Raw genomic sequence first — 21391 nt, 5'->3', positions numbered from 1 at the left:
CTGCAACTTGGTAAACCACACCCAAGTTCAATGGCTCCAACACATCTGGCAATTTACAGAATTTGTCAGTAACAGACACCCAGGTTCAGTGCCACAAATCCTAGTCAAAACTCCACAAAGGGTCTCCAAATGAACAGCCAGCGTTGTTTAATTGTTGGTTTCGAACAGTGGTCTAAAACTTGGCAGGTGTCTCGCCTAAGTGTAACTCCGTCAACCAGCCTCTCCACCCCACAATGTCTAACTCAGATTGTATAAACGTCACTATAGAAGCGTTGATATGATACGCAAGAAATGTGCAAATGTCACAAATCTGTGGTGTTAAGAAACGTACAACGTCAAATACAAACAGTCTCCTTTGGTGACTGGGCAGCTTTACTCGAGTTTTTCTGCTTTTTACCTCCACTCCACACATTTCAAAGTCAAATCTGGTACTTTCCACTTATCTGACAGCTATAGTTACTAGTTAGATTAGCGATTAAGAGTTTATAATTTATTGTATTTATTTAACTAGAAAAAACAAGAGCCAGTGTAATGGGTTAAAAAGTGTATAGTTAAAAAGTGTGTAATGGGTTAAAAAGCTCATGGTCAAGGTTAATGTGATTAAAAATGGTTTAAAAAAAAGTATAAAAAACAGTCCATGTGAAATGATTAAAAACATGATAGTCATGATTAAAGTCTGAACTTTAAAAAAAAAAAAAAAGATAAAAAGTATTTAAAAGGATAAAAACAGATACCCCATAATTTTTCTGGGTTTAATTCAAGTAAATGTAATTTCATCATAACGGTCTCTTCCTAAAAATGTTACTCAGGTTGTTTCCTTTGTTTCAATCTGTTGATGTTGTTTGTGGTATATTGCATGAGTACACCGACAGTACTTCGAGCTTATTGTCACTTTTATTGTTTTTGTGCCTAGCTAATGCTGTTGTTGCACATGGGAACCGTAGAAATATGGCGCCCGCGCCAGCGTATGAACGTAACTTTATTAGGAACGTGGCCTGATGTACATACGCCATCTTGCCGTTAAAGGAGCAGGCTGTGATATGTGTTTTCTTAATTTGTGCTGAAAACAATCGGTTTCATGCAGTTAATGTTTCATTCTTGGTATTTTATGATGTTTTATGAATGTTAAAGCTGAGCAAATGTATAACAAAGGTTTAAATATTTTGATATTGTGGTAACAGCTACAGTGATAACACTAAATTGTCACTTACTATACATTGGTATGAAATGGTTATGTTTATGATTTGTGTTAGAGATTATTTTCTGTATCGGAAAAAAGAGACATAAGACATTTATTTGATACAACATATAAACAAATGGTTAAAACTGTAATAGAACGGTGAAGTTCAAATAGCTGAAGTCTGTCAACAGTCAGGTTGTTTCAATAAGTGCATAATATTTATTTGCCTTATTAGACAGAATAAATACTGTGGTGAAGCTGCTAACACGCTCTTCGTGTGTCTGTTGTTTTCAACGAACAGGATTAAATTCTCACACACGCCCACCTGGTCAACGCTAGGCCACGGGGGCAACAACAGCAAACCCAAGTGTACAGGACACAGTGATGAGTTAGTGGCTTGCAGTTGGTGATAAATCTCAATGCACCATGAGTCCAGAGTATGCAAACACTGGGTGGGTGCATTCATATATAATACACCTCCAATAACAAATAAAATACATGATAAGACACATAGGTCTAAACTAATAAGTTGTTTCATTCTACTGTTGTGTCGCCTAGTCAAGGTTGAGCATTTAAAACTAGAAAATATGGAAGGTTCTGCGTCAAAAAAGGTTGCCAAACTTTAATATTTTGCAAAACCATCTTGAAAATCTTTGCAATCTTTTGTTGAAAAAAATTTATTCAGCTTTTTAGGAACAGATAAGTGCAGTCTCAGACAATTTTTAAAAACCGTGTAATTGTCCGTCTGAATTCAAAAGATGAAAATCACCATGGTGAGAGTCGTGAGTGTAACAGGAGGTGCAGAGATGTGACAGCTGCTGGCTGAGCTACTGTGTCCTTGGCTATTAGGTTTCTCACCACCAGCAGCAACACAACAGCTCATTGTCGCTCACTCTGCTTAATGTGCACACATGCTTACATTTGTGACCACATGCACACACAAAGACACACACACGGGGGCCATACATGCAGACACGTGTGCAGCCGCATAAAAGGGAAATACAAAGTCGCAAAATCTCTGCTGCAGCACCTGTTCACCATCAGCAATCCCAGCTGCTCCGCTGCGGGCGGGATGCACTGATGTCATGTTACACACAGTAACACACACACATAACAACACAGCACAGCACCCACTGCTCACTTTACACATACATGTTTCACATTAACAATCTCCCCCACACAGTGAACCTTGTATGAACCAAACATACATGAAGCACTGACACTGATCTTTGGTAGCAGCCATGTTACAGATCGAGCATCACTGAAACAACTGTCTCACATTTTACTGCACAGAGATTAACGAAACACTGTGGCTGTTGGTGAAGACTGTCAGTCAACCAGGTCATGGTAATCTTAAGTGCTATATTGTAGGCAACTGGAGTAAGCAGGTCCAGTAGCCTACGATATAGCACTTAAAAACCCAGTGGCAGCTTTAAACCTCAGTGTGATGTGCTAATCAGTGGAGTTCTCTTTAAAGTAGCACTTAAATGTTCAAAAACTGGGATTTTGCACAATATAGGGCAAAATCACCAAGTGCATTGTAAATACAATTCAGAGGAAACCCAATCTACAGACTTTAACAATGACTGTAAGTTTCACTGGGGGTTTTAAGTGTTAATGGTAGGAGATGTTGCTGACCTATCTGTCTGGCAGTGTCTTCATTTAGATGTACTTGTTTGCATGTGACAAGGCTGATGAATTCCAGCAGGACTCAAATGTAGACAAACACACACAAGGGAGGGAGAGAGAATGAAGGGACATTTTCTGAAGGTTGCAACAGGAAAAGAGTCCAAACAGTCCAATAAAGGGGACAACAGGTTTGGGTTTGAGTAGCAGGAAAGCAAAAGCATCTTTGAAGAGCTGGCTGTGATTAAGTAGAAAAGGGGTCGGTTTTACGCTGCAGGGCTGATGAGGGAAAGTGGGAACAGGTGAGCAAGTGAAGGAGAGAGTCAGGTCACTGGGGCAGGTTGGAACGACTGAGGGCATCTGGTGGCTGGATGAGGAATGGCAAGTCTGGAGATGCAAAATTCATAACGCTGGAGAAGTGGCTAGAGACAGAGACCCAGGGGCGGACTGAGTCAAATGAAAACAGGTTAATTAGATTAAATAAAGGTTTGATTAAATTTGTGTAACACCTGATTTAAATGTTAATCTAGCTGCTGTCAGTTCTGTTTTGCTGATGTCACCCAAAGCAAAACGTGTGTAGCAAGTGACACAAATGTAATTTTTCTCTGGGGACATTTGTTGCACATCATCCTCTCTTTTCTTACATTTCATTTCTGCCTGTCTACTGAATGGACTTTTTTGTCAAAATGTGTGCTGTGAAAAAAGACCTATATCAAATAAAGGCAAAAAACAACAACCAAGGAAGCTACTAAAGATCGAGCAGCAGCCATCTTCCCTACCAGCCAATCACAGCTCAGAACAACACAGATTTTCAGAGGGACTCGAACAGCAAGTTGCCAGATTTAAAGGTGAAATGGCTGCAAGATTATAGATCCCCAAAACTGGATAAACAGAGTGAAGAAATATTCATTCTGATTCAGTGAACCCTGGTTTCTGTGGAGATATGCTGATATAAGGAAATACACTGAAACACAATAAACCAATTAATTTTTATAGCTCATGTGTTGCTGTTCACAACGAGTTTAAAGTGCATTTCCTCTTGGCCACAGTCTGCACCTCTCCATAGTTTATTTACAGCAGCATTAAAGAGAGACAGAAAATACTTAATAGTTTCTCAAGGTTATCAGTTGTGCCAGGCATGAAGTGTTTTGCTAAAGAAACCACTTAAATACCGGCAATTATTTCCTGTAGTTTAACAGGTCAGGGTCAAGATGTAGAATATCTGAGTAACTGGAAGGTTACTATTTCAACTTACACAAATGTCTAACATATAAAAAGGGTCAAACATTTTCTGTTAGCACTTCATATTTCACCTTCTGTGCTTTTTATATTTCATATTTTCCGTTACTTTTTACTTTTAAGCACCTTAAACACACACACAAAGAAAAATCTGTATCTGCACTGGTATCTGTACATACACTGACTGTCCACTTTATTAGGTACATCTGTTGAACTGCTCATGAATGCAAATAGCTAATCAGCCAATCACGTGGCAGGAACTCACTGCATTTAGTCATGTAGACATGGTCAAGACGACCTGCTGAAGTTCAAACTGAGCATCAGAATGAGGAAGAAAGGTGATTTAAGTGACTTTGAACGTGGCATGGTTGTTGGTGCCAGATGGGCTGGTCTGTCAGAAACTGCTGATCTACTGGGATTTTCACACACAACCATCTCTAGGGTTTACAGAGGATGGTCCCAAAAAGAGGAAATATCCAGTGAGCCAAAATGCCTTGTTGATGCCAGAGGTCAGAGGAGAATGGCCAGACTGGTTCAAGATGATAGAAAGGCAACAGTAACTCAAATAAGCACTGGTTACAACCAAGGTCTGCAGAAGACCATCTCTGAACCAACAACACGTCCAACCTTGAAGCAGATGGGCTACAGCAGCAGAAGACCACACCAGGTGCCACTCCTGTCAGCTAACAACAGGAAACTGAGGCTACAGTTCACACAGGCTCACCAAAACTGGACAATAGAAGATTGGAAACACGTTGCCTGGTCTGATGAGTCTGGATTTCTGCTGCCACATTCAGATGGTAGGGTCAGAATTTGGTGTGAACAACATGAAAGCATGGATCCATCCTGCCTTGTATCAAGGGTTCAGACTGGTGCTGGTGGTGTAATGGTGTGGGGATATTTTCTTGGCACACTTTGGGCCCCTTAGTACCAACTGAGCATGGTTTAAACACCACAGCCTACCTGAGTATTGTTGCTGACCGTGTCCATCCCTTTATGACCACAGTGTACCCATCTTCTGATGGCTACTTCCAGCAGGATAACGCACCATGTCACAAAGCTCAGATCATCTCAAACTGGTTTCTTGAACATGACAATGAGTTCACTGTACTCCAATGGCCTCCACAGTCACCAGATCTCAATCCAATAGAGCACCTTTGGGATGCGGTGGAACGGGAGATTCACATCATGGATGTGCAGCCGACAAATCAGCAGCAACTGTGTGATGTTATCATCAACATCTCTGAGGAATGTTTCCAGCACCTTGTTGAATCTATGACACCAAGAATTAAGGCAGTTCTGAAGGCAAAAGGGGTTCAACCTGGTACTAGCAAGGTGTACCTAATAAAAAGGCTAATGAGTGTGTATTTATCTTCAGTTGCATCCATATAATCCATATTAAACAGAGTGAATGAACAGGTGAATGTGAGAATACAAACATATATACTGTGAGTCTGTCATAGAGTTGTTTTGATATGTCTTGATCAACAGTTCTGATTCAGATATGATTGTTTACTTTCCTGGTCATTAATTTCTTTGGAGGAGCCTTGAATGTGACCTTTCTACCCACTGATTTATGACCGACTTCATGCCAAGAGGAAACAAAAAGAAAAAACATGTTCTTTAGTCGAGATAAGGTAACGGGAAGGTCCCGTTTTATGACTTACTGAAAGACAGTAGAAATAAAAGGGGTAGGACTTATGGTGTTCATAAAGATTAGGTGTACCATAAGCAATCACTGATAAATAGCAGTCGCACACGGAAGAAGGAACACATTAACAGGTGGAAATAACTCACAGACACAAGGTGTATCTGACAGTAAATCACAGTCTACAATCTGAAACACAGATTCAGTCAAACAGATCAGGATGAAGACGCTGGCATTGCTCTCACTGAGCCTGGCAGGTAAGAGATTTCTTTTACATTTTTCTACGAGTGTGTTCTCCAAAAGACTGATTCCTACTTCTCTTTTTTATTGTGTCTGAAGTTAAAACATATCTGCCTGTGATTTGGTCTATGAGCGTTATCACTTCCTTTGAGAGAGTCTAGTTAATTATCAACGCTGTGTTTATCTCATATCATGTACAGGTTAGTCTGTTTTCTGTAATAGTTCAGGATTTGGAAATGCTTTACATGGCACATTAACTCATTCAAACTTTACCTGTTTTAGCAAGAAGTAATATAAATTAAAGTAAATAATGAGCAAAATTTGAGGCAATTGTGTACGGATTCAATATGCATGCATGGATTACTGAACAAGCCCACCTGGCACAGACAGGCCAGAGAATTCGGAGTCCAGCCTCCATTTGATAGGGGTAGGCTGAGCAATACCAAGATATCAATACTACAGATACTACAATTCCATTTAAAGTGTCAATACGATCAATATCAAAAAAGGGATCAGTATATCTCTTCTACGCTACGCCAATTTGTACTTCTAGAGTGAAACTGTCTACATAAACAATGTTACGAACGCATCAAGTGCTTGAACTCTTTGTTTTTCACTGCTGTTGCCCTGTTATGCACACTCACTGGGGGGGGGGGGGGGGGTCCTTACTTGTATAATTCAACACATAATTGCAGCAATGGCTGAATAAACAGAAAAAAACAGGAGAAAGAGAATTTGGGGCTGTTACAGAAAATAAGCCTCAGAATCCAGACCCCAGACACAGAGACAAAGTTCACTGGCAGAGTCTTTTCAGAGAGGTTCAGGCAAGGAATATCAAGGTATACTGTAATGAAATTAAATCAAAGTCAAACCGGATCTTCAGCATTGGTTAATTTTACATCTTCAAACTGTAACTGGTTAGCTTTTACTCTAGTAGACTGATTATTCACCTCGTAAATCAGCACACACTGCTGACCCCTGCATGAAAGTATGGTTCGTTATCGTCAATTCTGGCCGTGTTTTATGTGGCATCAGATCAAAACCAAATTTTGTGGTATTGTCTACCATCTGCAGTGACTGCTGTTGACATTTCTTGTTGGAAAGTCTATGAAATGACAACACAAAGACACCGAAAGATCACAAAAAGACTCAAAATAACCACAAAGAGAAGCAAAATGACCATAAAATATGCAGAGTGACCACGAAATGAGCACAAAGAGACACACAGCCTGACAGTCTGAATGTCTTGCTCCTATCTAGGAGGGCTTTTATATGTCTGTTGTCTCATAATCTGTCTGTGGATGCAGGTAAGGGAATCTGTCTAACTTCAACTATTTTGTCTTTTATTGTCTCTTTGCAGTGGCTCTGGGGATGCCACCATTTGCTCAAGACATGGCACAAAACCCTGTGTTGACTGAAGAAAACCAGAGCCCTGTCAAGGGAGACTGGGTTCCTGTGCAGGGTCATGTGGTGGTGGAGGAACCCGCACCACAAATGAAGCCAAGCTCCAAGGAGCAGCAGGAAAAACTGGCTGCAGTGCCAGTGGACATGAAGCCGAGCGTGGTGGAGCTAGAGAGCAAAGTGAAGCCACAAGTAGAAGAGAAGCAAGAGGTTGAAGTAAAGACAGAGGATAAACCGGAGCCAGAGGTGAAAGTGGAGCCTGAAGTGAAGGTGGAGCCAGAGGTGAAGATGGAGCCTGAAGTGAAGGTGGAGCCAGAGGTGAAGATGGAGCCTGAAGTGAAGGTGGAGCCTGAAGTGAAGGTGAAGCCAGAGGTGAAGATGGAGCCTGAAGTGAAGGTGGAGCCTGAAGTGAAGATGGAGCCTGAAGTGAAGGTGGAGCCTGAAGTGAAGGTGGAGCCTGAGGTGAAAGCAGAGCCAGAAGTGAAGGTGGAGCCAGAAGTCATGGCTGAATTCAAGGTTGACATGAAGCCAGAGGTTGAGATGGAGCCAGAGCTCAAAGATGATCCCGACTTTATGGTGGAGTCAGAGGTTAAGGTGGAGCCAGATGTTCTAGAGGTGTTTCAGAGGCGAATGAACCTTGAGGCAGAGACTGAAGCAAGTCAGGACATTGAAGAGAGGCACATCGACATGGAGGGAGAATATGAAATGGTGGCTGTGCCAATCATGGACTTGGAGCCAATGGATGACGATGATGACACAGAACTGTCAGAAGTAGAAAAGTCTTTGAGGGCAGCATTTCAGAATCAAGTCCCTGTCAATCAACCTCTGCCAGAGGAAGAGGAGGGGTTCATACGGGAGAGGACCTATGTTTTGAATGAAGAGCCAATCATGGAGCTGGAGACACTGGATGACGACAACGTGCCTGTAGAGAAACTGAGCAATTCAGTGCTGTTAGGAGCGAAGGGAAACCCTGAATTGGTGGGTGAGCCAATCATGGAGCTGGAGCCACTGGATGACGACAACGTGCCTGCAGAGAAACAGAGCAATTCAGTGCTGTCAGGAGCAAAGGGAAACCCTGAAGTGGTGGGTGAGCCAATCATGGAGTTGGTACCACTGGAGGACGACGACTCAGAGCTGTCAGAAGTGGAAAAGTCTATGAGGGCGTCATTTCAGAATCAAGATCCTGTCTATCAACCTCTGCCAGAGGAGGAGGGGCTCATAAAGGAAAAGATGTATGTTTTAGATGAAGAACCAATCGAGGGGCTAGACCCTGAAGAGCCTCTTTTATATCAACAGATCATACCAGATGCTGCTCTCATGGACGAAGGGCCAGCTTTGGACAGTTTGGGGCAGCCGATGCTACCTTTAGAGGAGTATTACCCAAATGAAGAGGCTAGGGTATGGATGGGGCAGGACGAAATGCAAAACTTTCGCATGATGGAGGGGCCGGACTATGTGATGATGGAGGAACCAGGGAAAGAGTCAATCAGAGAGAAAGAGCCAGCAATGGAGGGCGGTCCTGTGCATTAGATCAGAGATCAGATTGGTACAGCACCTCAAAGAGAAAGAAGGTGTTTGCTGACGCAATCACCAAAGCAAGGTTAAGTGTAAATAAAATAGTATGAATATACAAACATACAGTATGGACATGAGGAATGATTACAGTGACCAACAATAAGTGTTTATAGGTGCATGTGATTTTTGTTTGAAGATAAGTTCGGAAAAAAAAAAAATGTGAACGTATCCTGTAAAGAGAAACAAGTTTGAAATGCTGTAATTCAATAGTGTTAAAATGGATGTAGTGTTGGTGTCATTTCAGCATTTATATGCACCAATTTGTGCCTTTTCTGCTTTAATGTATGGTGTCGATGTCTTTTATTTTTACCAAAATAAAAGTCTTCTGCTACTTTGATCTTTTTATTGGGGGGACAAATGCACATGTTATATATCCTCCTGGTACCCGAATGTTTGTTTGGTATGCATTTTTAATTTCTCATAGCTATTTGGGACCAATAGGACCTTATAAGTATAAAAAAAACTAAGCATCAACAATTATTAAGTCCCAATGTCGTCAAATGAGACAATAATAAATAAACAGCATCTTAGCCTGCTGCCATATCAAACTACAAACATTCTCTAAACAGTTTACACACAAATTTGTCCTGCTCACATTTCATGACTGAGACCCACTGAATAAAGCAGTGTCACGTTTTTCCAACGCTGCTCATCGCAGAAGGGCTGCTAACCACCGTGGCTGAGGTGAAAATGTGAATAACACTATGTATAGCCATTGTCTGGTTTGTTCATACTGGGCTACTGTAGAAACACAATGGTGCAACATGGTGACCTTTGTAAACAAGGCCCAACATCCTGGGTAGATATAAACGGCTCCTTCAAAGGCGACAAAACCACAACAGTTGATATTTTCAGGTGATGAAACACTAAAGAAAACATACCTAGTAAATTACATTTAATCTCTGCCACTACACACTGGACCTTTAAATATGCAAATGAGACATGTGCTTTTTAAATAGATCTCCAGAACAGAAGTATAAACTAAAATAAAAACCTAAATATTTGGGTGTTTTCTGTTCGCTAGTCCAAAATTCTTTTTGTCTTAAGTGTTTTATTCCTCTTTCGGCATGAAAAAATATGAAGTTCATTTTTTAAAACATTTTTTTAACAGTTTTTCACATATCCACTTGGGTGGACAGAACAACAAAGTTGCAACAAAGTCAGTGGTGCATGATGCCCAGCTCAGTGGACAGATGATTAATTGTAATTTCCTCACAACATAAAATTAATACTTGGAAAATTTAACAACAGTATCAATCATTAGATGTTACTTGATTTTTTCTGATGTTATTTACCTGCCAGGGTCTCCTATTATAGAAGGATTGGCAAAATATTCCTGAGCTGCACAACACTTCTTCCTTCCTGTCGGCCATCTTGGTTTTGAAAGCTTTGTGTTGCACTGACAACACCTGGCCAGTAGGTGGCAGTGTATGGCATGATGCACAAAGGTCCACTGTGGTGAGTTAAATGCAACTATAGCATCAGAACCGATGCACATACAAGAAAATGGCTTTTAAATAGCTGTCCACTGTAGTGACCACTATGTGTGAAAGGGTTAAACTGACCCACCCAGACAGTGATCAAGTATAACAGGAAATATTTGTAAGAGTTATTCTCAAAGAGTGACTAAAGGCAATAAAGACTGGAGTAATAAAATAAATGCTGCAATTCCACCTTTTGGCCACAGGGTGGAGCTGTTGCCACGGTGTGATACTCCAGGGGAAGTGTTACCAGTTCAGAGCCAAAGAGGGCTGCAGATGCTGAGGTATGAACATGTTCTCCACTATCTCATAGATGCACTGTGGCATTTTTTCCAATTAGACTACTTCAGCCATACACAGACAATGTTGTGCATAATCACCACTGTGACTGCTCCTCTCTGTTTCACTGCAGTTCTTCTGCCAGGAACATTTCCCTGGTGGCCACCTGGCCTCCATCGCAAGCCCAGTTGCAGTAGAGCGGGCCTCACACACACTCCTGGATCAGAGGACTACGATATCTGGAGGTGTGTATGTTCAGTCAGGGAATAAAGCGTAACTACCCACTCACTTATCACATCATGAGAGTGGTTAATTTCATTGTCGTGTTTGTATCTGGAGAGTGAATCAAATAAACGACTCCTCCATCTGATTTCACCTCGTTAATCTCCTATCATCTGTCAGACCAGTCGCTTTATCTGGTTGGATGGCTCCCACTGAGCTTATGCTGATTGGCTGTCAGGGGAGCCCAATAACGCAGCAGACGTGGAGAACTGTGTGGAAGTGGTGCCACGTGGTCGGAGTCAGCTTGTTCTTTAAAGCTTAACTGAACAGATAGTTTTGAACTTTCAAGTTGCACTAAATATAAACTTTGCCCCTTGTGCCCCTGGGTTTCTCATCTGCTGATTGGTTGGTATATTAAATTGCACTTAATTAAAGGGGACCCTTTTTCAAAACTTATACATGTTATTCCTATGTTCTAAGATGGTCCAAAAAGTAAAGTAAAAATGAACAACTCTCCTAAATCCAAAAGCTAGAGTGCTAAAACTCAAATGTGTGATGTCATAGGGTTTAAAGTCTGGAGCTGCTCCACAGACTTACATTTGGAAAGATGTTACAGACGACACTGAGGTTCATTTTCTGTTTCAGAGCTGAGAACACTACAATAAGAAAACAAAAACTATGTGTGTCCACAAAATCAGTGAAATGATGATGACGAGCTGCAGACAACAGGCTCTTACCGCACCTCTGCAAACAGCTCACCTCCATCAGGTAAACTTCTTTTATCTGCAATGCTGTGAAAATACACATGGAGCAAAAATAACAGGGGACTTTAGCTGTGGATCAGCCCACTTCTTTTAAACGTCACTCAAGATAAGCCATCACCAGTTTAAGGTCGCATTCACACTGGCGCTATTTGGTCCGCTTTAAACAAACCTCCTCCCATGAAGAGTTTGGATGATGTGGAGTGATGTGAACACTCATTCAAACTCTGTTGCGGACCAAACGAGCAAACCCTGGTCTGTTGTGGAGAAAAGTTTGACATGACAAGAAATGAGAAGCTTTGCTAATATATGAGAAAGAAGAAGATAAAGAAGAAAATCAGCATATCACGTGTACTTCAGTTGACAGTAATAATTTTTGAATGATATCAAACCATGTCTCTGAATGTGATGATGTGCATGATGTAAAAACACCCCTAAGTGTCCTCTGTTTCCCTGTATGTGCTTTGTTGATCTGGGGGTTTAACCAGCTGTTTTTGAGATTTAGGTGATGAGTGTTACCAGGAACAGTGACACAACCATCAGTCCGTTGGGTGTATCTAAACCTCCAGTCCACCCAGCACCCATATATGGCCAACCAGCCTCACCCAACTCATGGAGTCCAGGAATTCTGGCTTATTTCACCAGATCAGGGAGCAGTTGTTGGAGATTGATCTCCTCTATTGCCAAAAATCTGTCATGATGATATAAAACACTCACACCCACATTTCAGATTTTGTGTTCACTGTCTGCAACATTGCTGCCTGGATCTTTATGTTCCTCTGCCGGTGTGGTATCTAGCCTCGATGGATTCCAATCCTCGCCTTCCCATTTTAAATTACAGCAGCTTAGCGCCCATTAACTGATGTATTTACACACTCACGCTGCACATGCAGCTACCGTAAAGCCTGCCAGGACTCACATGTTGCTGTGTGTGACGGTGACTCATTTTCCACTGGCCTACACAACCTTTCCCTGCCCTTTGGACGTGGAGGTGAGGATTACCACCTCTAAGGTGATGACTGGCAGCTCTTTATCCTTCTATTTTAATTGCCGTCAGCTCCATATATATTGACATCCACTACTGCGCAAACTTACTAATATGAAAAAAATTACAGTCCTAAGCTATTGTTTGAGAAACACAATATTTGACACATGTGAGTGTTGCAGATTCTCTATTGTCCCCTTCCTGGAAAAGTGACTTTTGCTGGATTTAAGAGATCACAGCTGAATGTGTATCTCCAGTCTATAACTGGCTTTGCTGTACATCATGTGGACACATTACAAAATCATATTTTTAGACTCCTATAAACATATTTGGATCTGGTTAGTCATCATCAGGTGGGTATATACATTGAAACAGATGAATGAGAAATTAATTAAACCAGAAAGCAAAGCAAAACAAGAACATCTGTGGAGACCTGTTGGAAAATGTCTTTACCCACTAAGGGTAACTCTAGTATTTCCAACCTGGCCCCTATTATCCCATGTTCTTGTGTGTAAGTGACTAATGGGAACAACAGTTTTTAAAATTAGTCCAGTATTGAGTGAGACCATTTCAGCTGCAGTAGTGAAACAGGCTGCAATGCAATCGCTTGGGGCATTAATTTATGTCCACTAAAAGTGCTTGTTTTTGCCACTGACAGGCTCAGATTTTTATTCTAAATATCTGACAACATTATGGAAAGAATCCCTACAGAGAAGGTCCTTTTTGATGAGGTAGGATCCTTTTTGTTTAACCAGAAACTGCCCCAAAGTCGCTGTCGCCAAACCCACCAGACTCCATTTAAATAAACAGTTATTTCAGCATGTATAGAGTCAGTATGTTTTCACATCTAACTGGGTGAATTAAGAGTTTATTTCAACCAACTCAGAGCTGGTGATAGTTGGGCAAGTGGAAAGACGAACCAAGATTGCTTTTGTGACGTTTGGTTTGTTTCTGTTGACTTTAAAAGAAGGCCCATTATGATTATAAAATAACTGTTTTTTTAAATGGAGTCTGGTGGGCTTGGTGATAGTGATCTTACCTTTTAATCTAAGTGTCTCTCTGTGTAGGGCTCCTTTCCATGATGTTGTCAGACGCTTTTAATCGGAGCCTTTTAGTGGCAAAAGCAAGCATTTTTAGTGGATGTGGGGCCAGTGAGGGCCCTTCCCCCCTAAACCAAATCCTGCCGAGGGCCCCCATAAATCTCGGGCCAGCCCTGCATCTGTGCAATACATCATTAATCCACAATGACTGACAAATAAAATAGCAAGCGCTGGACTCCTGGTGTTGAGATCCTGATGCTCTGGAAATCCCCTAATACCTTGACTGCTTATTGTGATGTTGCTGTTTAGATGAGAGTGACTCAGAGTTGCTGTTTGCCATCTGTCAGTACAAGTCATTTTCAAGCTTCATGCAGCCCAACCAGTTGTCAGCTTGTTTGTTTGTGTGTGAGTGAATGTTCATGCACCGAGGCTGTGAATCCTCCTGACAGAGCCCCACAACACGGCTTACAAACACTCTAAATATCACTGTATCCATCCGCAGGCATAAACTTTACATTACAGACTGGAATCTGGTACAAAAGAGACTGTAAACAATGTTCACATCACAGCCTTTTATAGTGTAGATATGTACCAGCACTATCTGAGTGCTTTTCTTCATATTGGTGTTCATGGCAGCTCTAAACAGACAAATAACAGGCAAATTAAGTTCCTCAGTTGTATGTAGTCACATATTAAAAGCCATTGTCAAGAACAAATAGCTAAAATCAAAGGTGGGAATGTACGTAAGAGATCATTTTCAACTTAACTACAAATCACGTTTACTATATTGTATTTCCTCTACCAATTTTTATTGTGTTCTATAAACTTTTAGATTTTTCAGTAAGTCTATGTAATAAATTTCATATTGCAGGGAAATCTGTACAAACCAATAGTTTATTAAATCCAAGAAGAAAAAAATTAAGAACCTATTAATGTTTGTTAAAGGACAAAATTCAGCCCACTTTCTACAAATGATATACTTGACCTTATACCTCATTCTACTTAACTTAGACCTGTTGTCCTCGTTTGTGGACACTTTTTGTCCCATCTAGTGGTAGTAAGAGCACAATACACTAATCCATGTAAAAAACAAAATGGCAGCCATCTCTGCCAAGTCAGTCTGCAGCCGATTCTAACACAAAAGTGGTCATGGAATGTCTTGTGCTTCTCTGTTTATAGACTTGTCTAAAGCTTTTGACACAGTTGACCATTTGTTACCTTTAAAGAAACCTTCCCATTTTGGCTTGATTCTGTCGGCCGCCTATGGTTTGAAAACTACCTCTCCAATCGACTACAAGGCGTAAAAATTGGTGGGTGGGTTTTGTAAATATTACAAAAGGTGTCCCACAGGGCTCAGTGTTAGGGACAATATTGTTCTCAATTTACATAAATGATATAAGAATGTCATTTTCTCACAGTGCTCCTTACACATGGAATAATCTGCAAAAGACCTTAAACTTGGACACTGCCACCTTCATGGCTGTTTAAATGCCTTATTTCTGATCTTATTTTAATTGAGTGTAAATGCTTTTAAGTTTTCATCTACACCTCAAAATGTTTATCATCCTGTATTTCGACTTTAGCGATCATTCATTGCTATTATCATTTTGTATGATTTCATATCTGTTTTAATTGATATGCATGATGGTTCTTTGTTTTCTTATGGATTGTTTTTAATGTCTTTGTTCACACTCGGCATCATTGAAAAAATTTCCAGAGTCTTCTATGAATGTTTGAATGAATGAATGAATGAATGAATGAATTAATAATTATATATTCTGTCTCTGTATCACAGCTTTGCAACATCCTGCACCCTGGTTCAAATCATTGCGAGAACTTTTGTTGCATCTCTTGCCCTCATTTCCTGTTATCTCTCCACCATCACTATTTAATAAAGAGATCAAGTTGCCCAGAAAAATAAGAAAGATATTGATGTTTGATAAAACATAATGAGCCTGCAAAGTTCCTTTTTTTCTTTAATTTACAAAGTGAATTATAAAGTCAAGCCCCCCTCACCGCCCCAGTAACTTTCATACAGTCCCTGGAATAGTTTTCCAGTTCACAGCTTCTTTTTCTGTGGTTTATTTACTAACAAACTTAAGTCCAGTGTGTTTATGAGCAACACAGCGAGTAGGAGAGGGTCAAGAGATGGCACGTGCCAGGGAGTGAAGAGGGGAAGGATAAACGCTTGATAAAGGTATTAAAGTTGGGCGTGTTAATTCCAGGTCAGGCCTGTGAAAACAGTTTTCTCACTCTCCTTCTGATTGCATTAGAAATTAACACTTTTCCCTGTGAAGCCTGCCAGGTGGCACATATCCATCTCACACATCCACAACAAACCTCATACAGATCTCCCTCCCAGGGTAAACATAACTATGCAAATATGTTGGCACCACACACATCGTATAAAAACATGTTGTTCTCCAATGTTTGCATGTCCCTACAGCTTTACCTGAGACCCCTGCTTATACCAGATGTCTGGTTCATTGAGCACGACAGGATGGAGCATTCTGCAGATGTTGTGAAGAATCTTCAGAGGAAACAAAATGCTGGATCCGCAGTAGTGTACAGTAATAGAGAATATACACACAGTCAACAAAAGCTGATGGTAAAGTTCTGGGAGGGGTCAACACTGCTCATCTCTCTGTCAGAGATTATAAATCTGTTTCTCTGCTTCTGTCTGTCCAAATACCAGCCTTGCTCAGGGGTGTGTCACAGCTTCGACAAACACAGCAGAGAGAAATTCAGACACGAGAACTGAAGAAGAAGAAGAAGAGACGACTGCTTCACGCAGGTATGTTTCAGCAATATATTTAAAGTTTTTTGTCGTTTTTTGTTCAACTTTTTAAAAACTTTTTCAGTGAATGAGTAAAATAAGGAGAAAATCAGTGTATTGCATATACCTCAGATGACATTAATCATTTTTAAGTAACATCACAGTGTTCCCTTTACATTTGCATGGAGCTGAATGTGATGTGCATCAGTGGTTATGAGCGATCCAACACGTCCTCTGTATCCCTGTGTTTGACCTGAGGCTTTAACCAGCTGTGTTGCTGGACTCCAGACTGGAGTCCAGTGTCAGCCAAAGAGACTAGTGAACTAAATCTAGTCCGTTCTGAATCCATTCCAACTGTTGCCGAGCCAAAAATAAGTCACAAACATACAAATCATTTAACAATGCACACTAAAAATAAAGCACAAGCCAGAGAAACAATGCAAATGTTTGTTATAATCCAGATAATTAAACAGTAAAGATACGCAACCTGACCACACAGCTTACATGCCTTACCGAATACAAATGTATTTCTAATAATGTGAGTCAATGATTATTTTAACACATATTCATACTTGGTAAAATGTAATAGGGGGATAGCTTACATATATTTATATCAAGCAGTTTAATGTGTTTGCTCTTCACGTTTTAAGAGGTGTAAAGTTAGCAACAACATTAGATAGTAAATTTTCTGGATGTAGGATTTGGGGGGATATATTGGCAGAAATGGTACATAATATTCATAGCTATGCTTTCATTAGTTTAAACTCACCTGAAAATATGAATCATTGTGTTTTTGTTACCTCAGAGCGAGCATCTCAAAAAGTATCGTAGAAAAGTTCTTTTTTTTTCATTAATTTAATTCAAAAAGTGAAAATTTTGTGTCTTCTAGATTCATTAAATTCATTTGTTTGTTTTAATTTTGATGATTACGACTTACAGCTCATGAAAATCAAAAATCCAGTATCTCTAAATATTAGAATACAATTTATAATACAGAAATGTTGACCTTCTGAAAAGTTTTTTCATTGAAGCAGTCAATATTTGGTGGGGCTCCTTTTGCACAAATTACTGCATCAGTGCGGTGTGACATGGAGGCCATCATCATCGTGAGACTGCTGAGGCGTTAAGGAAGCCCAGGTAGCTTTGATAGCAGCCTTCAGCTCATCTGTATTGTTGGGTCTGGTGTCTCTCATCTTCCTCTTGATGATACCCCATAAATTCTCAATGGAGTTCAAGACAGGAGACCCGAGGGGGGTCTTGTTGCTGTTCCTTAGGCTTTTCATGTGGGCGCATGGAAGGGCAGGGAGGTTTCCTTTCTCTGCTTTGGACTTTCCTTGTTTGCATGTGGAAGGGCAGAGAGGTGTTCTCATTCCACCTTTGGCTTTCCACATGGGCACATGGAAGAGGCTTCCTGCATAGGCCTAGGAAAGGCAGATTAGGCCCCAGAACAGAGCCATACCGCCAAATATTATACGCAAATGGAAATAAAGTTTTTGTTAAGTGTTCCTGACTGAAATGTAGTTAAACTAGTTTCCCTTCAACAGTATTCAGTGATAATGGAGAGACTGTCCACAGTTGGTCAACGTATCCAACAGAAGCATTCTGGAAAGAAAAAGGAGGTGGGTGACAAAAAGGATGGGAAACTACAGGTGAAGCAGCGGACCACAGATGAAGGTAACTTTGAATTCTCAAGAATACGTGTACCTCTGAATTTTTCACTGCCATCACTTGTCTAGTTTCTGTATTGCATTTTTTATTTGTTACACTGATGAGTTTTTTAAGTCTGCAGCCCTGTAATCTTCATGTAACACTGTCCTCTTCAGCATTAACAGACCAGAAAGTGATGGCAGGAGAGGCTTCGGACAGGAGGAACATCTGGGAGCCGAGTGTTTACTACGCGCTGGGGAATGAGTCTTTCTCTTTTGCTGGTCATGACATCAGCATCCGAGAGTCCATGGATACTTTCGGCGCTCTGATCTGGCCCGGGGTATGCCCTGCTACTGTGTCACTGTGTGTATCTGCACATTCTCTGATCTCCTCTGTTGTTGTGACAATGATTCATTTATTTTGTAGGCAATCGCTTTGAGTCAGTTCTTGGAGAACAACCAGCAACAAGTGAACCTGATGGACAAAGCGGTGCTGGAGATAGGAGCTGGGACTGGCCTGCTCTCAATAGTGGCCAGTCTGCTTGGTAAGTCTATGATAATTTGTACTTAACACAATATGTACAGTATGTATGAAACTATACTGTATCTGCAAGAATTTCATAAGTCACCAGCATGCCCTTTGCCAACATTACTGCAGCAATAATAGCTAGTTGTATAGGGGGGAAAAAAACTTATCAAATTAGCATTTCTCATGACCTATAGAAGTTACTGTTTTGAATTTCCTACTTAAGACATTCAGTACTTGCAGTCTATTTGACTGAGGCTGAAGGGAAAGCCATTGAAGGTTTATTGCATAAATATGCACTGAATATTTTACGAGTATCTGTTCATCTTTTGTACAAAATGAACATTTTGGCCTGCTGGTGGAACTCGAGGAAACCTCACCAGGTCACTGACACACTGGGATTCATTGTCTGAGGACTGTGACTGTCCACCCACACTAAAATGTCTGCATTGTAAACAGGCCAGTAGCTGTAAAGATATCTTGACAAACAAGTGATTATTGGACTGATAGTGTCATCCTTTGGTTTCCTCCATTAATCATGCAGTGGGAAAAATATAATTTTATTCCAAATGACATACAACATAACTTGAATCATTGCAATGATATCGAACTGATTCCTCTGTTGTCTATTTGTTCCCTTGTCTGTATCAACTAAAAGAAATCCATAAAGTTACAATTATTCTTCCTACATTTCAACACAAGCATTACTGATGTTAAAACCAGACCAAGGTTTGAAAGGTACAGACAATTTTAGGGCTGACGTCACAATGACATCATTTTATTAGCTATAGGGAAAACATGACTCGCCACCACAGGGCTGTAGGCTACATAGGAGTCTTAAAATGTTGTCTTGTTGCGTTATTGGGAGCCAGAATAGAAGGAGTCATGGCTGAAAACTTCAGCTGCCTTGGTGTTCTCTTCTCTTTTTCAGGGGCATGGGTGACAGCTACTGATCTACCAGAGATCTTACCTAATCTGACCTTTAACCTCATGCGGAACACCAAGGGCCGGTCCCGCTACACCCCCCAGGTGGCTGCCCTGACCTGGGCACAGGACCTGAAGCGAGACTTCCCCTACCTGTCCTACAACTACGACTATGTACTCGCAGCTGACGTGATCTATCCCCATGGCTGCCTCGAGGAACTGCTGGAAACCATGCTTTACTTTTGTCGGCCGGGGAGTCAGACAACGTTGCTGTTGGCCAACAAGATCCGGTTCGACTCAGACTTGAAGTTCACAGAGTGCTTTGAGAGCAGTTTTAACGCCACGCTGCTTGCTGAGCTCCCACAGCAGGAGGTGAGGATATACAAGGCCACAGCGAAGGAGTGATGGAGGAGCTTCAGGGGGTGGAGATTCCTGAGATGTTAAAGGTCCAGTGTGGTGGATTTAGGGGGATATATTGGGAGAAATGGAATATAATACGTCTGTTTTCTTTACTGTGTAATCACCTGAAATTAAAAATCGTTGTCTTTACTATGAGCTATTTAGTATATCTACACAGGGAGCAGGTCCTCATCCGTGGAATCCGCAAAGTTGCACCGCCATGTTTCTACAGTGGCCCAGAACAGACAAACCAAACACTGGCTCTAGACAAGACCATTTGTGTTTTTGCATCGGACATCGTAGTAAGCAGCCAGAGGACTTTGTGGATCAGAAAAAAGGTGAGCACTCACTGGCAGGTGCTCATCGCAGGGAGGCCAAACGATGACGGTCTCATGCCAAAGTTGTCGAACTCCAGCGCTTGGACAGTGACTTGCAATGTCAGAAACCAACCAAAAAAGCCGTCCTTTAACATCGGCATGATACACGGCCGGTTGCTGTTATAGTCTAATGACCCCCAGTGGCATCAGGGGGAAACACAGCAAGACAAGGGTGAAAGTAAAGGCGTCGAAAGTCCGAGTAGGACAAGAGAAGGGGTGGTGGATGGGTCAATCAAACACCGACTTTCATCCGAGAGAGCGGCGTTCGTATCCTGTAAGATTACAAAGCCAAACCTTCTTCCTTTTTCCTAAACCTAACTGTGTGCGTTAGTTGAAGGAAAAAAAATGTCAATATGCAGTGTTGTACCGATGTAGTGCGAAAATGGAAGTGTATCTTGAAAGAAGAGAACCTGACACGGCGTCCCAGAGCATCAACACCCAACACACCCAGGGTACCTTGCCCTCAGATGTGGATGTGGAAAGTTCATGACCAAACTGTCAATATGTGACAAGGTCGGAGTGAGAATGTGTTGGCCAAACAGCATCAGTGAAACACTGATTTGTAATTCAAATCACCAGGTCTGTTTGTTTTTGAGAGGAGGAGATATCTGCGGATAATTCGGCTCCTGGTAAAAACCTCCTGAACAAGGAACACTGAAGGAATTTTAACCACGAGACGTTTCAGCTGGTTGCAATCTGCAATCCTCACCACTACATGCCACTAAATCCCCCAAAATCTTACACACTGGACCTTTAAATGAATATTGTTAAAATTTCAAGGGAAAAAGCAAATTCCATTTTCTTCTCACTGATTTAAATCAATGTCGAGAAAAATCTGGTTTTGACCTGTTTACACAACATTCCTGGACTGTGCTGTGACTGTAACGCAGAAATAAAGCTCAAATTTCCATTTCAATAAGCTATTTTATTTGCCAACACTCTTTTATACAGATGATATCTCTGACTTTAGTCAGCGTCTGCTTAACAATTTGTATTTAAAAGTAAATCAGTTTGCTGTAAACATCTCCCTATATTCAGATTTGTCTCATAACATCTAGACTACATG

The 21391-nt window shown here is 41.1% G+C and overlaps 2 protein-coding genes across 7 annotated transcripts; both read left to right on the top strand.

The window, feature by feature from the left end:
- Positions 1–5791: 5791 nt before the first annotated feature.
- Positions 5792–9240, top strand: LOC125899873 (cytadherence high molecular weight protein 1-like). 6 transcript variants are annotated; one of them, XM_049594526.1, is made up of 3 exons: positions 5792–5950; positions 7294–7694; positions 7749–9240. In XM_049594526.1, the coding sequence occupies exons 1-3, from the start codon at positions 5914–5916 to the stop codon at positions 8862–8864; spliced, it is 1554 nt and encodes a 517-aa protein (XP_049450483.1). In that variant the 5' UTR covers positions 5792–5913; the 3' UTR covers positions 8865–9240. The 6 variants fall into 6 exon arrangements, with proteins under 6 accessions (XP_049450483.1, XP_049450482.1, XP_049450479.1 ...); XM_049594525.1 differs by having other exon boundaries at positions 7731–9240; XM_049594522.1 differs by having other exon boundaries at positions 5793–5950; positions 7294–7580; positions 7617–9240.
- A 6941-nt stretch (positions 9241–16181) lies between these two features.
- mettl21cb (methyltransferase 21C, AARS1 lysine b) lies at positions 16182–21380 on the top strand. Its single transcript, XM_049594576.1, has 6 exons — positions 16182–16285; positions 16373–16471; positions 17998–18127; positions 18277–18440; positions 18527–18644; positions 19557–21380. Exons 3-6 carry the CDS (start codon positions 18010–18012, stop codon positions 19952–19954), a joined length of 798 nt encoding a protein of 265 aa, XP_049450533.1. The 5' UTR covers positions 16182–16285; positions 16373–16471; positions 17998–18009; the 3' UTR covers positions 19955–21380.
- The last annotated feature ends 11 nt before the right edge of the window (positions 21381–21391 follow it).

The sequence above is a fragment of the Epinephelus fuscoguttatus genome, linkage group LG13 (assembly GCF_011397635.1).
Source record: "Epinephelus fuscoguttatus linkage group LG13, E.fuscoguttatus.final_Chr_v1".
Lineage (NCBI taxonomy): Eukaryota > Metazoa > Chordata > Actinopteri > Perciformes > Serranidae > Epinephelus > Epinephelus fuscoguttatus.
The sequence above is the reverse complement of the archived record's forward strand: the minus strand, read 5'-3'. Positions and strand labels throughout refer to the sequence as shown.